This window comes from Mirounga leonina, unplaced genomic scaffold, assembly GCF_011800145.1.
Source record: "Mirounga leonina isolate KUSES-001 unplaced genomic scaffold, KU_Mleo_1.0 Mir_180, whole genome shotgun sequence".
Lineage (NCBI taxonomy): Eukaryota > Metazoa > Chordata > Mammalia > Carnivora > Phocidae > Mirounga > Mirounga leonina.
Window position 1 is genome coordinate 25950824 of NW_023270469.1, and position 16314 is coordinate 25967137.

At 38.7% G+C, this 16314-nt stretch overlaps 1 protein-coding gene across 6 annotated transcripts in view; it reads left to right on the plus strand.

Annotated features, from left to right (window-relative positions):
• Positions 1-16314, plus strand: part of CNOT1 (CCR4-NOT transcription complex subunit 1) — a 108169-nt gene that overhangs the window by 86078 nt on the left and 5777 nt on the right. For 3 of the 6 annotated variants that reach the window (XM_035025071.1, XM_035025069.1, XM_035025070.1), the window contains exons 31-43: positions 765-1061; positions 1744-1884; positions 1977-2081; positions 2867-2986; positions 4119-4310; positions 5758-5900; positions 6610-6718; positions 7040-7209; positions 7856-8108; positions 10318-10566; positions 11535-11698; positions 11891-12008; positions 13608-13709. In XM_035025071.1, coding sequence (XP_034880962.1) covers positions 765-1061; positions 1744-1884; positions 1977-2081; positions 2867-2986; positions 4119-4310; positions 5758-5900; positions 6610-6718; positions 7040-7209; positions 7856-8108; positions 10318-10566; positions 11535-11698; positions 11891-12008; positions 13608-13709 — 2163 coding nt within the window. The remainder of the gene's footprint in view (positions 1-764; positions 1062-1743; positions 1885-1976; positions 2082-2866; positions 2987-4118; positions 4311-5757; positions 5901-6609; positions 6719-7039; positions 7210-7855; positions 8109-10317; positions 10567-11534; positions 11699-11890; positions 12009-13607; positions 13710-16314) is intronic. The other 3 variants (XM_035025072.1, XM_035025074.1, XM_035025073.1) reach the window with 1 other exon arrangement.

Below are 16314 nucleotides of genomic sequence, written 5' to 3' on the forward strand. Positions count from 1 at the left end.
AACCATGCTCCATAACAGATAAAAAGCAATTTAGCTGGGGCGCCTGGGTGGCTCAGTCGTTAAGCGTCTGCCTTCGGCTCGGGTCGTGATCCCAGGGTTCCGGGATCGAGCCCCGCATCGGGCTCCCTGCTCCGCGGGGAAGCCTGCTTCTCCCTCTCCTACTCCCCCTGCTTGTGTTCCCTCTCTCACTATGTCTCTCACTGTCAAATAAATAAATAAAATCTTAAAAAAAAAAAAAAAAGTATTTCAGCCACTTGGGGTGTGTGGGTGGTTCAGTTTGTTAAGCATCTGCTTTCAGCTCAGGTCATGGTCCTGGGGTCCTGGGATTGAACCTCTGCTTTGGGCTCCCCACTCAGCAGGGAGTCTGCTTCTTGCTCTGCCTCTGACCCGGCTCATGTGCTCGCGTGCTCTCTCTCTCTCTCTCAAATAAATAAAAAATCTTAAAAAAAAAGAGTACTTAAGCCACAGATTTTAATTTTAACTAAGCAAGCATGTAATGCATCTGATAATAAAAAATTTGCCCATCAGACTTTTAAAAAATTGAAGACCTGTCTATTATCATGTATCATAAGGAATACTGAATACTGTTCTCTTTGTAGCTTAGCTTCTATTTCCTGTATTTTTCATTGGTTAACTTAAAGTAGAAATTGGTAGTTAATGGTTAATATTGAAGCAACTTTCAAAATCTTGGGTGTGATTACTGATGGAAGTTGGGTTGTCTTACTTAAACAAGCTGTTGACTTAACTTGTTTTTTCCCACCTAGATTCCCTTGTTTCAGGCCCATCCACAGTTGAAGCAGTGTGTGCGCCAGGCGATTGAACGGGCTGTCCAGGAGCTGGTCCATCCTGTGGTGGATCGATCAATTAAGATTGCCATGACTACTTGTGAGCAAATAGTCAGGAAGGATTTTGCCCTGGATTCTGAGGAATCTCGAATGCGAATAGCAGCTCATCACATGATGCGTAACTTAACAGCTGGAATGGCTATGATTACCTGCAGGGAACCTTTGCTAATGAGCATATCTACCAACCTGAAAAACAGTTTTGCCTCAGCCCTTCGTGTACGTTGATTATGTTCTTGGTGTAGTACACAGTTCCTTACTGCTTGTCTGAAAGAGGTTCTTTTTCTTTGCACATCACCAAATTGGTTTGATATCTTCCTTTCTCTTAGATTGTAAATTCTGTGAGGTGAAGCATCGTGTTTGCTTTTGTTCACTATTATGTCCTCAACACAGTGTTCGGCAGATAATAGATACCCAAATATTTATTGTTTTAAAGAAATGAAGGATTTAAAAAAATGCCCAAGTTAACAATCTTGGTTTATCATTAAGAATTTAGATTAAAGCACTTGGAATAGGACAGTACAAAACAATGGAAAGTGACTTTGTATGGGTGCACACACAGACACACACAAGCACACACTCTTCAAGTAACTCAGTTACTAATTTTGGGTCTTAACATGTCATGGTTAATAATGACTTTCTTTTAAACTGCTTTACTGTTCCCATATTGTTCACCATTTTCACAATAGCCTGATAAGTAAAATGTTTTGGGTGAGTAGTATTTTCATCTTGTATACAGATGAAGAGGATTATTAGGCTACTTCATGGTCACAGCTAATGAGTCATAAGTCGAGTCAGAACTTTTAAAATTTGTCTAGGCACTGTATTTCCTATTTTCTTACCTGTCTTGTCCATCCACAGAAAACTTTAAATTGTTTTTTGTCTGTTCCCCTTCCAATAGACTGCATCCCCACAACAAAGGGAAATGATGGATCAGGCAGCTGCTCAGTTAGCTCAGGACAATTGTGAATTAGCTTGCTGTTTTATTCAGAAGACTGCAGTAGAAAAAGCAGGCCCTGAGATGGACAAGAGATTAGCAACTGTAAGTGTTTAGCATTTGCCATTTAAGTATTTCTTTTTCTATTTAAGAAAATGCCTCATAACAAGAACCTCAGTGACTTTTTTTATTTGCAGGAATTTGAGCTGAGAAAACATGCTAGGCAAGAAGGGCGCAGGTACTGTGATCCTGTTGTGTTAACATACCAAGCTGAGCGGATGCCAGAGCAAATCAGGCTGAAAGTGAGAATTGGGGGCTTTGTTTCTCTCTGCCCCTCTTTTTCTTTCTGTTCTTGTTGCTTAAACTTCACCAAGACTAAGACAATGGGGTTAAATGTTACATGTTTCTGAGACAGATTCCACCTCAGAAGCATATCATTTGAAGGCTACCTGTGGAGAAGGCATAAAGATAACTTTAGATAGGGGTGCCTGGCTGGCTCAATTGGTAGAGCGTGCGACTCTTGATCTCAGGGATGGAGTTCAAGCTCCACATGAGGGATTATTTAAAGATAATATTACTTTAAAAGATTATTTAAAGATAAAATCTTACATATATGTATATATTTTAAGATAACCTTAGATGTATGCACCTCCCAGTTGAAGTGCTACCATAGTTCATGTCCCTGTTTTTGTGTTTTACAACTTGGTCCTCCCTTCTGGTACTTAAGTTTTTATTGCTATTTACTTATTGGTGAGAAGATGATATGAGAAATCTGATCATTTTTACCAGTTCCATTGGAGAATGGCACTTGGTATGGTCCTATTTGAGGCATTTTCCAGTGGAAAAACTCAAATGAATTTCTAAATGAAGGGGACTCTTGACAGGATTCAGGGAAATGGGAAACACTGGGAATTGTGTGCAAATGCATGCATACTTAATCATGCATGCCACATCAATATGTTGTAGTGACTCCTGTGTCCCTTCTCAGAACCCCTGTGCTTACTCCTATGCAAACTTCGCAGTTTGAAAAAACTTGCCTTCAGTTTTGTAAAGAGGATCCTGTCAAAATAAGTTTTCTTCTTTCCAGGTTGGTGGTGTGGACCCAAAGCAGCTGGCTGTTTACGAAGAGTTTGCACGCAATGTGCCTGGCTTCTTGCCCACAAATGATTTAAGTCAGCCCACAGGATTTTTAGCTCAACCCATGAAGGTAAATCGTTGGGTTGGATTAAATTGAATGTTTTACATTGTAATTTGAATGTTTTTATCTGTTAATCTGTCACTTGCTTCCTGTGAGCTTAAGTTATAGGGGGAAAACTTACCACAGTTGTTGAGTATAGGTATTCTTTGTATCAGATGAACATGGCATATGGGGGTACTTTTTTTTTTTTTTTAAACCCATGAGGTTGATTTTCATGTTTTGCCTGACTAGAGGAATTTACATGGTGATCCCCATGGCTTCACCTGTTTTTTGTAAAAACATTTTCTAAGAATTTGAAATAATTATTTATAGAAAAGTTGAAGTTGTAGGAATGGGGAAACATTTTCCCCCTGAACCGTTTGAATATAAGATACTGACCCTGATGACCCAGTCACTCTTGAAGACTTTGGTATGTGTCATCTAAAAAGACATTCTGTAGTACAGCTATTAAAATCAGGAAGTTAACACGGATACATTAATACCTAATCCTTAGACCTCTTTCAGGTTTTATGAAGTGTCCCAATATCACCTTTTTATAGTAAAAGGACCTATTTCAGAATCATACATTTTAATTAGTTATATTTTTAAAATTTAACCCAGGTTAATCTCGGATAGCACATCACTTTTTCCTCATCTTTCATCACTTTGACACTTCTGCAGATAATAGGCCAGTTATTTTCTAGAATGGCCTGATTTGGGTTTGTCCAGTATGTTCTCAGGAATAGATTCGGATCTGCATCTTCAATAGGTTTAACACAGAAATGAGGCTGTGTTGTTGTTATTCTATCAGGCTTTGACACTTGAACTCAGTACTATATTTTTCCATGGTTTGTATTACCTAATTTCCTAGGCTGTATCCTATCCCATTATTTATTTTTTGCTTGCTTTGATTACTTGATTGTGTTGATGTCTGATGGGTTTTCCTCAGTTAAGTGAAATACCCCTCCCCTTATCCCTGCTTTGCATTGCCCCACCTAATGTTATTAAGATTGAATAGTTCAGGAAGGCTGTGTTTTGATGGAAAAAAAAAAAAATTCAGGGGAGTAAACATACTAAAAGACTTTAATTGCTGTACAAGCCAATGAAAAATCTTAAAAATGTTTGCTTATCAGTTTCTTGGTTGTTTCCTTCTCTAAAACAGCAAGCTTGGGCAACAGATGATGTAGCTCAGATTTATGATAAGTGCATTACAGAATTGGAGCAGCACCTACATGCTGTCCCTCCAACGTTGGCCATGAATCCTCAAGCTCAGGCTCTTCGAAGTCTTTTGGAGGTTGTAGTATTATCTCGGAACTCTCGGGATGCCATTGCTGCTCTTGGATTGCTCCAGAAGGTTAGTTCTTAAATGTTACTTTTTTTTTTAAAAGATTTTATTTAGGGCGCCTGGGTGGCTCAGATGGTTGGGCGTCTGCCTTCGGCTCAGGTCATGATCCCAGAGTCCTGGGATCGAGTCCCGCATCGGGCTCCCTGCTCCTTGGGAGCCTGCTTCTCCCTCTGACCCTCTTCCCTCTCATGCTCTCTGTCTCTCATGAATAAATAGATAAAATCTTTTAAAAAAAAAAAAGAAAAAGAAAAAGATTTTATTTATTTGACAGAGAGATAGCGAGAGCAGGAACACAAGCAGGGGGAGTGGGAGAGGGAGAAGCAGGCTTCCCGCGGAGCAGGGAGCCCGATGCGGGGCTCGATCCCGGGACTCCAGGATCATGACCTGAGCCGAAGGCAGTCGCTTAACCAACTGAGCCACCCAGGCGCCCAAGGGGCTCCTTTTAATGAAAAATACAACCCGGTCTTTGCTAGCTTATTTTGGTTTTGGTAGTAAGTAAACTCACCGCAGAAGCGACCCTAACTGGAGGCCATCTCCTACCACACATTTTACAGATAAGGAGACTAAAGGTTTGCCTGACATGAAACACTAGGTACCTGTTGCCCCAAGGAAAATCAGGCAACTAGAATTTGGGAAAAAAAAAAAAAAAATTAACTCTCTTTTGTGTTAGGTTTAGGAATTGTTAGTAGGAGAAACCTGCTTGTTCATTTTATTTTATTTTATTTTTTTTAAAGATTTTATTTGACAGAGAGAGACACAGCGAGAGAGGGAACACAAGCAGGGGGAGTGGGAGAGGGAGAAGCAGGCTTCCTGCAGGGCAGGGAGCCCAATGCAGGGCTCGATCCAGGACCCTGGTATCATGACCTAAGCTGAAGGCAGACACTTAATGACTGAGCCACCCAGGCGCCCCTTAAATGTTACTTTTAAGAATAGACTAGGTTTGTAAATGTAGTGATCCGCACAATCATCTCCTTAGGTTATCTTAAGATTTTAAAATTAGATAAAACAAGTTCTTTTTGGTAATAAGTAGGCAATTTTTTTCTCTAGAGTAGAATGTAGTTGTGACAGTTACTGATGGTGAAGTGGGAAAAAATTTTTTCATTAAGATCTTTTGAAAATACTTTAGTAAGTTAAACTTTAATAGATAGCACTTCAGATTTGGAGGAATAGGTTGATCCCAAGTACTTGGGTGATGTGGGAGGGTTGGCGGGGAGCATTGGATTTTGACTGTGTAGGACAGTGGTGCCTTTCATGTGAAGAACACAATGAATATAAACTAGGTAGAACTTAGTGTGTGTGTCAGGGTAAGTGAAAAGCGTTTTGGTGAGTGCAGACATTGTTAACTGGAGGCTTTAGAAGCTGTGTTGTAGTTTTTGTTAAGGTTTGGTTTTTGGCTTTGATAGTTGGATCATGTACTGTATTTTCCATGTTTGTGAATACCGTTTTTCTTCCATAGGCTGTAGAGGGTTTACTAGATGCCACGAGTGGTGCTGATGCTGACCTGTTGCTACGCTACAGGGAGTGCCACCTTCTGGTCTTAAAAGCTCTTCAGGATGGCCGGGCATATGGGTCTCCATGGTGTAACAAACAGATCACGAGGTCAGTAGCCATCTTAGAAGAGTACTATTTATTGGGCTGTTTTCTAACATACATGCCCTGTTTATGTCCTGAGATTCCCTTTTTCTGGAAGGTAAGTGGGGCATTTGTCCCAATTCTGAGTAGTGAGAATAGTTGATTGCTTGGCCCTTTCCCATTTGGTGCCCATGATGAATATGGAAAACCAGTACCTTGCTTTGGGGGATAAATTGGTTTTTAAAGGTTTCAATGATTTCATAGCAGTGGTGTTCATATATAAATATTTCAATGTCTTAAATGGAATGCTTTGTTTTCTAGGCTTTGAGAGCAAAGCTTGAGGTTTTTTTGTTGTGTTTTTTTGAGGGAGGGGTAAAGATTATTTACTTGACAGAGACACAGCGAGAGAGGGAACACAAGCAGGGGGAGGGGGAGAAGGAGAAACAGGCTCCCCGCAGAGCAGGGAGCCCGATGTGGGACTTGATCCCAGGACCCTGGGATCATGACCTGAGCCGAAGGCAGATGCTTAACGACTGAGCCACCCAGGCACCCCAAAGCTTGAGTTTTAACACTGGGCTATCCTACTTCATTATTGGCTGTATTGAATCTTAGATACTAATTTGCAGTTGGTTCTCAAAGCAACCTTAATTTGGAACAAATTACTGTTGAATAAAATGGGTTCTTTATTTTACTTGATACAGCATGGTTAGGCCTTTAAAGAAATACTTTTTTCTAGGTGCCTAATTGAATGTCGGGATGAATATAAATACAATGTGGAAGCAGTGGAGTTGCTCATTCGCAATCATTTGGTTAATATGCAGCAGTATGATCTTCACCTAGCTCAGGTATGGAAGGAATTTTCTTTTTTTAAAGATTTTTTTTTTTTTTTTTTTAATTTTTATTAATTTGAGACAGAATGAGAGACAGAGCATGAGAGGGAGGAGGGTCAGAGGGAGAAGCAGACTCCCTGCCGAGCAGGGAGCCTGATGCGGGACTCGATCCAGGGACTCCAGGATCATGACCTGAGCCCAAGGCAGTCGCTTAACCAACTGACTCAGGCGCTCCTGGAAGGAATTTTCTTAAACAGGAAAAGGGACTCTGGTTAGTTGGGAAGTATGTTTGCTGTAAGTGTTATCTATCTTACATTGTGCTTTCTGTGTTGCCAGTCAATGGAGAATGGTTTAAACTACATGGCTGTGGCATTTGCTATGCAATTGGTAAAAATCCTGTTGGTGGATGAAAGGAGTGTTGCTCATGTTACTGAGGCAGATCTATTCCACACCATTGAAACTCTCATGAGGATTAATGCTCACTCCAGAGGCAATGCTCCAGAAGGGTGAGGATGAAGTGTTTTGGGATCTTTGTATATTCAGTCTATGAAGGAGCTTTAGCAATGAATGCAGATTTACTAACATTACCTGTTAAAACTACTGTACCTACAATATGTGGGAAGCCTTAGTGAGGGCTAGTGTCCCTTGAAGTATGAAAACTTAACTAACTGCCAAGCCTTCTTGCTGTAGGGCAAGCAGTACATACAGAGCTAGACTTGGTGTCAAGAGCCCTAGTTTAAGCCCTGGCTCTGCTGCTTTAAAATGTGAGTTTAAAAAAAATAAATAAATAAAATGTGAGTTTAGGGGTAAGTTGACTTACCTGTTCTTGAATAAACTAGAAATAATATCTCAAAGAATTGTTGAGATTAAGATAAATAACAAACCATGGCACATGGTAGGCACACAGTGAATATTTGTTGACTATGAACATCAGCTCCATTTCAACAGGCACAATTTTGGGGGGTCAAGAAGTGGCTTAACCAAGGTCAGTCATTTGTGTATTATGTGGTTATGAGTAAACAGAGACCAAGGGTAGTTTTGTTTAAATACAGAAATCACTGTTGTGGTTTCTCTTTACAAATTGTCCAGCTGTATGTCTGTGAAATCACAACCGTAAGTAGACTGATTTTCATTCTGGATTTATTGTACTAGATTGCCCCAGCTGATGGAAGTAGTGCGATCCAACTATGAAGCAATGATTGATCGTGCTCATGGAGGCCCTAACTTTATGATGCATTCTGGAATATCTCAAGCCTCAGAGTACGATGATCCTCCAGGCCTGAGGGAGAAGGCAGAGTATCTTCTGAGGGAATGGGTGAATCTCTACCATTCAGCAGCAGCCGGCCGTGACAGTACCAAAGCTTTCTCTGCGTTTGTTGGACAGGTAGAGCTTTTGGAAAGAAAGGTGCTTTTTATTCAACATAAGTAGGGTGTGATGCCTCCGATATTTAAGCTCAGTATTATGTACCTGTGGTTACAGTAAACCTCCATACTCATGTAAACCAAAAATTGTCATCATTACTCTGTTAAATTGATAAAGCTTATTTCTTTTCCTCATCTTTGGACCCTAACCAGTAAATTCAACATTTCATGTCCCCTTTAGTTCTACTTACTCCATTTCAGTTGTCATAGTTACAAAGTACAGTGGATCAGATAATGAATAATGAAATTGCCAGATGTATGTTGTAATTTTACTAACTTGATAATCAATAGTTGAGGGGATTATGGGCTAATAAATAAATAAAATTCTCATAATAGCTCATGTTTTTAAAAAAATAAAACAAAAAAACTTAAATATTTAAATGGTGGAGCCTTTTATTATGTTTTCTAAATTAAGTAGTTTATTTACCTAAAACTGATTGACATGTTCTTTTTGGAAAATAGTTCCCAGTATTTATTTTCATTCGATTTGATCTGAATTGGACTTAAAGTGTTAGGAAACAAGTTCCTAGAATAATTAGGTTTGGAAAGAATATTTGTGAACAGGATGAAAAGACGAAGATGTAGGAAGAGAGCTGTAGTACCATTTAGCATTCTGTTTTTGATCATTACTGTCTGTTTTCAGCCACTGGGAGGGATTCATACCCAGTAGTCACTGTGTCCTAATCATATTACTTAATGGCAAGAATGGTACTTGCGCTGATCTGGCCTTAGAATTCCTTTAGTAGAACTATTGTAATGTTTATTCAGGGAGAGATACTTGTTTATCTGCTTATTTCTGCAGATTGTTGTATTTCTTTAAATTGAGATGAAAGTTTAGGAGTGCTACCAAAGAAAGATTGCAAATTAGATCTATTATCAAATAAATGACGATGTGGAAGAGCTGATTTGAGTTTTTGAAGTTAGAAATAGGATTTACTTTTCAAGATGAATGTTAGTTAAATAAATCATACTAAGTAGGTCTGTACCCTAAAAAATTCTAAAATATACCTCATTGCTAAGGTGTTATTGAATATTTATAGTTTGATTTTTGATTTGAATAGAAGAACTTTGAATCAGTTGGTTTTTGTGATCATCAGTATTTCATGGGTATGGATGTGGCACCTGTCTCAGCTCTTCTGTTGGCTTAATTACTCTTGTTTCTTCTCTGTTTAAACAAGGATAATTTATATTTTTCTGTTCTCTTTTGCATCCTTTTGAGAATTCTTTCCTCCTTGCGCTCCCTCTTGATCACAGTAGTTTGTCTTCGTTACCTCCCCCTATTAGTTTTTCAGATTTCAATGTACAAAATCCCTCTGCTGACCTTGCCTAGGGTACATTAATATCAGTTCAGTTATTTTATTGCTTATCAAGGGACAGTGAAATTGTTTTAAAGTTTCCAAGATGATGGTTAAGTTTTCATTCTGGGCTTGGTTTCTTTAAGTAAGCACTGACCTCCCTCTCCCTCTGCAGCCTTAACCCTTATTATACTGCTTCCTCCTTTTGTACTAGCCAAATAACTTACCTGCTCTGCCTCACTTCCAAATCATATGTCATAAAATTTGTACTTTTATCCTTTAAAACAACATTTTATTTTAAACTGAGTATACATTAAAATGAATTTCAGTTTTCATTAAAATAGATACGATCTGTGGCTATTTTCTTTGATACACACATATCGTACAAATTATTACTTGAATTTCCTGTTGCAGCTAGTTGGAGTTTCAAAAATTTTGTTACTGGTTGAGTCATTTGGAAGAAATTATCTTAAATTCTGTGGGAAAGTAAAATATGAAATATATGTCATTTAACTTCCTACTTGGGAGAAATATGAATTGGCAAGAATGTCTTTATATGATTTTAGTGGGTTCCTGAAAGTTGGTTTATTTGCCTAGTTAAATTTCCACATTATTTGGCTGTGGACTGTTGTTCAAAATTGTCATGTTATTATCTCTTTCTCAACTTCCATCTTTTCTATTCTCCATTAAACTTAAAACTGAAGAATTCTGTCATCGGTTCTTAATGGAGAAGTCATTTTCATGATACCTTTTTAGAAGTAAGAATTAGAAATGTGACAAGGAATAAATGAGAGAGTACCGCTTAAGCATGAAAGTTAAAATTTATGTGTATTATCCACTGGGTGTTTTGTTTTCATGTATCTATCTGTATTTTTGTTGTGGTTGTTCCCTTGGTAGATGCACCAGCAAGGAATCCTGAAGACTGATGACCTCATAACGAGGTTCTTTCGTCTGTGTACGGAAATGTGCGTTGAGATCAGCTACCGTGCTCAGGCGGAGCAGCAGCACAATCCTGCCGCTAATCCCACCATGATCCGAGCCAAGTGCTATCACAACCTGGACGCCTTCGTCCGACTCATTGCACTGCTAGTAAAGCACTCAGGGGAGGCCACCAACACTGTCACAAAGATTAATCTGCTGAACAAGGTCTGACCTTCTTTTTTGCCTTAGTCTTGGTACACTTGAAATCGTCATCAGTGGTTCTCCGGGCCCACCCTGTTCCCCAAAACATTTTGTAAACATCCCTTTTTCTGTCCTGAAATTAAATTCATAGGTAGTAGTATAAATAAACATAATCACTAAATTTTAGAAGAGTGTGTTGCTTTAACTAAAAGGCGCAAGGTGGTGGGGAGAACAGCGTACTTCATTGTGTTAATGTTTGGAAATGACTACATTGGAAGATATTTAGATAAAGTAAAATTTTCGCCTGTATACAGAATCACTGTGAATGGGATGGCTAGACATGTCCACTGACAATAGATTCGCAACTCAGACACCAGGGGTAACATTGCAGTTGTCTTGGTTTTCTGAAAAGGAACAAAATATAGTTTTGTTTTGACATACGGAGTGGAGTTCCTGGAAATTTGACCATTAAAACTGCAAAAACAAACTTAAGAGTTTGGTCTTGGGTAATTACACACAGGTTATCCTGTCCCTCACTCTTCAGTGGGAAAATCAAGTGGAATGCAGGATGGTTCTTTGTATGAAACACTTCTGCAGCCTAAGATCGTCCCTGGCCCCTCCATCTACTAAATGTCAAGAGAAGTATAAACCATTTTGCCTCTTGTCAGCTTCACATCAGACCAAAAGAATTAGGTTTTTAGATCGTATTAACATAATAGAATATAATGTACCATGCTCATTTTTAGAGCTTTAGGAAAACCAGTGGGTTTGTGGAGAGTATACAGTTCTGGCCGAAGATTATTGAAATTCAAAGAAAATACAAAATTCTGCAGGCCACATCAAACCAGTGTATGGCCCCTTTGGCTGCCAGCACGTAATTGTGTATTCATGTGGCATATGTGGGGCATAAGAGTACAATAAGAAAGCATGTCTAGTGAGTGGTAAGTGAATTATCTTTATGATTTACAGGCTCTAATCTGTGTACTCTTTAGGTCCTTGGTATAGTAGTGGGAGTTCTCCTCCAAGATCATGATGTTCGGCAGAGTGAATTTCAGCAGCTTCCCTACCATCGGATATTTATCATGCTGCTCTTGGAACTCAATGCACCTGAGCATGTATTGGAAACCATTAATTTCCAGACACTTACAGCTTTCTGGTGAGTATTAGTGAATTTAATAGAGATTTCTCCTTAAGGTTTGCTATTTTAGTGGTAAAATCTGAGAAGTAGTATTCTTGTGGATTTGAGGCATGTTGATTTGAAAAATAGCTTAAATGTTTTCTACTTACATTGATGTGTTTACTATATTTAAGTTGGACCTTGCTTCTGACGAAGGTCTTTTTCTTTCAGCAATACATTCCACATCTTGAGGCCTACCAAAGCTCCTGGCTTTGTGTATGCCTGGCTTGAACTGATCTCTCATCGGATATTTATTGCAAGAATGCTGGCACATACGCCACAGCAGAAGGTGTGGCTGCAGTTTATCTCCTACAGATGAAGACTGTAACTACTTGGAGCTTACTGTTAGCACTCTTAGTCATTTAGTAATAATCATACTTCTTCCAGGCTTAGTTAAGATTATTTAATGTGTAGGAAGGTTACGGAGAAGATTTAACCAATACTTGGCTGCCTCTGCCTAGAAGCCATTCTTCAGTGATTAGGGTATTGCTCCTCCAAGTCTGTTGTGAGCCATGTGTTAATCTCACTTAAGAACTTTTTTAAAAAAAGTCAAAACCTTGGAGAACCTTTGTATAAAACCAAATGGAGCTCTAGAACCTGCCAGTTTTACAAGTTCTCTAAATGCTAAAGCTCTCACTCTCAAGGGTGATGAAGACCACTGGTCTATATTTGAAGAAACTATGATCAAGTCCTAGTAAAGAGTTTTTAAAGTGTAATTGCAAATAAACACAGTTAAGAGAGGTTTCTCTCCCATCTTGTAATTAAATGGCAAATGAATACTGTAGAAAGCATCCTTGATTAGCCCTTAAGAAGAAAATGTGACTACTTATGTGGTTGGCAAAAAAAAAAAAAGTGAGATAATCCTTAAATGGAGTGGGTTTTATTTGGTATTCCAGGAGAAGGAACACTGTAACATAATAAAATTGTCCAAAAATGAACATAATTTGTATAATTGGGAGATGATGACAGGCCACATTTGGCTGAAAATAAGAGGATTTGTGTTGTGAGCTTTTTGTAAACTGGATCAGGTTATTGGACAGGAGTTGGAAGTGGGAAAAGAAATGGTTGAGACCTAGGACTTAGTTAAAAGAAGGAATTAAGAAAACAGACCTCTGTCAGTTTCTTAGTTGACTGTTTTGTGTTGTGTCTGAAATTTTCTCAAAGTTTCCTCGTCCTCTTAAATTTTGCTTATAGGAACAAGGACCTCTATGTCCTCAAATTTCTGGAGGCCCGGACCACTCTCCCTGCGCGCCCGCCACCCCCGCAGATTTATTTATTTATTTATTTTAAAAAAGATTTTATTTATTTATTTGAGAGACAGAGAATGAGAGACAGAGAGCATGAGAGGGGGTAGGGTCAGAGGGAGAAGCAGGCTCCCCGCTGAGCGGGGAGCCCAATGCGGGACTCGATCCCGGGACTCCAGGATCATGACCTGAGCCGAAGGCAGTCGTTCAACCAACTGAGCCACCCAGGCGCCCCAAAGATTTATTTATCTTTAGAAAGCGAACACATGCAAGCATGGTGGGGGGAGGGGCAGAGGGAGAGAAACTCAAGCAGACTCCCCACTGAGTGGGGAGCTGGACAGGGAGCTAGGTCTCCTGACCCTGAGATCACAACCTGAGCCGAAATCGAGAGTTAGTTGCTCAACCAACTGAGCCCCCCAGGCACCCCTGAAGCCATTTTGTTTTAAATAGATTTCTCACTATTGGCATAATTATTCTTACTCCTTTTTCATGCCAGTCTTTTAACTGAGATACTTATGTCCGTATTCCCTAGTTATGTTAGTATGAAGAAGATAGTAAGTCACAGTGTAGCTGCTTGGGCAACTTTTTGGTGGTAGAACAACAGCTGAGTATAATTATGGCTCATGTATATTTCTTTCTTTCAGGGATGGCCTATGTATGCACAGCTACTGATTGATTTATTCAAATATTTAGCGCCTTTCCTTAGAAATGTGGAACTCACCAAACCTATGCAAATCCTCTATAAGGTAATTAATTTGCAGTTAAAGTTAAAAATAATTTTTTTTTTTAATTTTTATTTTTTGACAGAGAGAGACAGCGAGAGAGGGAACACAAGCAGGGGCAGTGGGAGAGGGAGAAGCAGGCTTCCCTGCTGAGCAAGGAGCCCGATGTAGGGCTCGATCCCAGGACCCTGGGATCATGACCTGAGCCGAAGGCAGACGCTAAATGGCTGAGCCACCCAGGCGCCCCAAGTTAAAAATAATTTGAACTTAAAGTTATTTAAACACTGTCAACTGGGAATATGAGGCCTAATTTTTTTTTTATTAAGCTTTTTAAAAAAATTATTTGAGAGAGAACGTGGAGGGGAAGGGCAGAGGGAAAGGGAGAGGGGGAGCCCGATGTAGGGCTAGATCCCAGGGCCCTGAAATCATGACCTGAGCTGAAGTCAGATGCTTAACCAACTGATCCACCCAGGTACCCCAATTTTTCTATTAAGTTTTTAAAGGATAACAGATACTCAGAAAAGTACAAAAATCAGATGTACTTCATAACCAGTCCCCAAACAGGGTATGGGTAATCATAGGTTCAACTTTAATAGATACTGCTAGTTTTACAAAATTATGTGTGTCCATTAACTCTTACACCAACATATACCTGGTATTGTCTGCTTTTTGTTTTAGCCATTTTGGCAGTTGTGCAGTAGGATCTCATTGTGGATTTATTTTGCATATCCTTTTTTTTTTTTTTTTTTTAATGAGTACATTGGCCATTTGGATATACTTTTGTGATGTTCCTTTTACAGTTTTTTGCTGATCTTTCCACTAGATTATCTGTGTTTTTCTTATTTTTTTGATAGGAATTCTTCATTTATTCTGGATATAAGCCCTTTGTTCAATACAATATCAGACATTTCCCACTCTTGTGGCTTACCTTTTCATTCCCTTAAAAGTAAGGTGTCTTTTGAGGATTAGAAACTTCTATTTTAACGTGTAAAAATGATCAAGTTTTCGCTTTCATTAAATGTTGGCTTTTGTATCTCATGTAAGAAATCTTTGCCAATCCCAAATTGCAATCTCTTCTGCATGCACTCTGTTCACCACCCAATAACCCATGTTATCCTGGCTTTTATGTTTAGGTGATAAGATCTGTCTCAGATTTATTTTTGTGTATGGTGAGGTTTATTTCCTCCTCCTTCCTTATACTCCCACCCCAATAAGTAATACAAGGCTTTTCAGTACCATTCTTCATTCCCTATTGAATTGATTGGGGCACCTTTGTCAAAATAATTGACTGTGTATGGGTGTCTCTTTAGTTGATCTGTTTATCTGTTCCTAGGCCAGTACCACACTACCTTGATTTGTAAGACTTACTATAAAGCCAGAGTAATCAGCAGAGTAAATCCTCTTTAACTTTGTTCTCTTCTAAAGATTATTTTGGCTATTTTGTGTCATTTGTCATTGCATAAAGAACTGCACAGTCAGCTTGACTTCTGGAAGCTGGCTGGGATTTAGCTTGAGATTGCAGTGGATCTGTAAATCACTTTGGAGAGAATAGATCTCTTAATAATATTGAGCCTTTCAATCCTGAACATGTGTATTTTAGTTAGGTCTTTAATTTTACTCTGCAATGCTTTGTAGTTTTCCAGCGTAGAGGTTTTCAGCGAATTATCTTTAGATATTTGATGTTTTTTGTGAAATTGTAAAATACCTTTTAAATATTTTATTTGTTGGCAGCATATAGAAACAAAATTATTTTTGTATATTGGCCAGCTACCTTGTAGCTGTATACCTTGCTAAATTTACTTTTTCTGAGAGTTTATCTATGTCTTTTTGTGGGGAGAAGTGTATTCTTTTTTTTTTTTTTTAAGATTATTTGCTAGCGCAATTGCGTGCACAAGCACGGCGAGCAGCAGCTAAAGGGAGAAGCAGCTCCCCACCGAGTCAGGAGCCCAGTGTGGGACTAAATCCCAGGTCTCTGGGATCATAACCTTAGCTGAAGGCGGAGGCTTAACTGACTGAGCCGCCTAGGTATCCTGAGAAGTATTTCACAGTATTTACATAATAACAGTGGGCTTTTGTTTTACTTTCACTTGCCTTATTGCAGTGGCCAGTAACTCCAGTGCAGTGAGTAGAAGATAGTCTCTTAATGATTTTTAGTAATTCACCATTAAGTATAATGTTTTTATAAATCTGGATACCATTATCTGAATAAGGAAATGCCCTTCTATTCATAATTTGTTGAGTTTTAAAAATCATTAAATGGGATCACTGTGATTTCTATTTCTAATATTTACGATTTTTGTGTGATTTTTCACACACATCAAGTTTTGGTACCAAGAGTATGCAAATCTCATTAAAAGAGTTGGAAAAAATTCTCTTTTTAAATTTATTTTTGAGATCGTGAAAATTGTATTCATTTTTCCTTGAATATTTATAATGAAGATCTTGCCAGTAAAGCCATCTAGGCCTGGATTTTAATCTTTTCAAAGAATCAGCTTTGATTCGCCCTCCTTCAGTACTTTTTAAAACATGTAATTGATTTTGGCTCTTTTACTTTCTTGGTTTTCATAAGCTGTTTTTTCCAGCTTCTGAAATCAGAACCTTATGTCTTTTAATTAATTAGTTAATATTT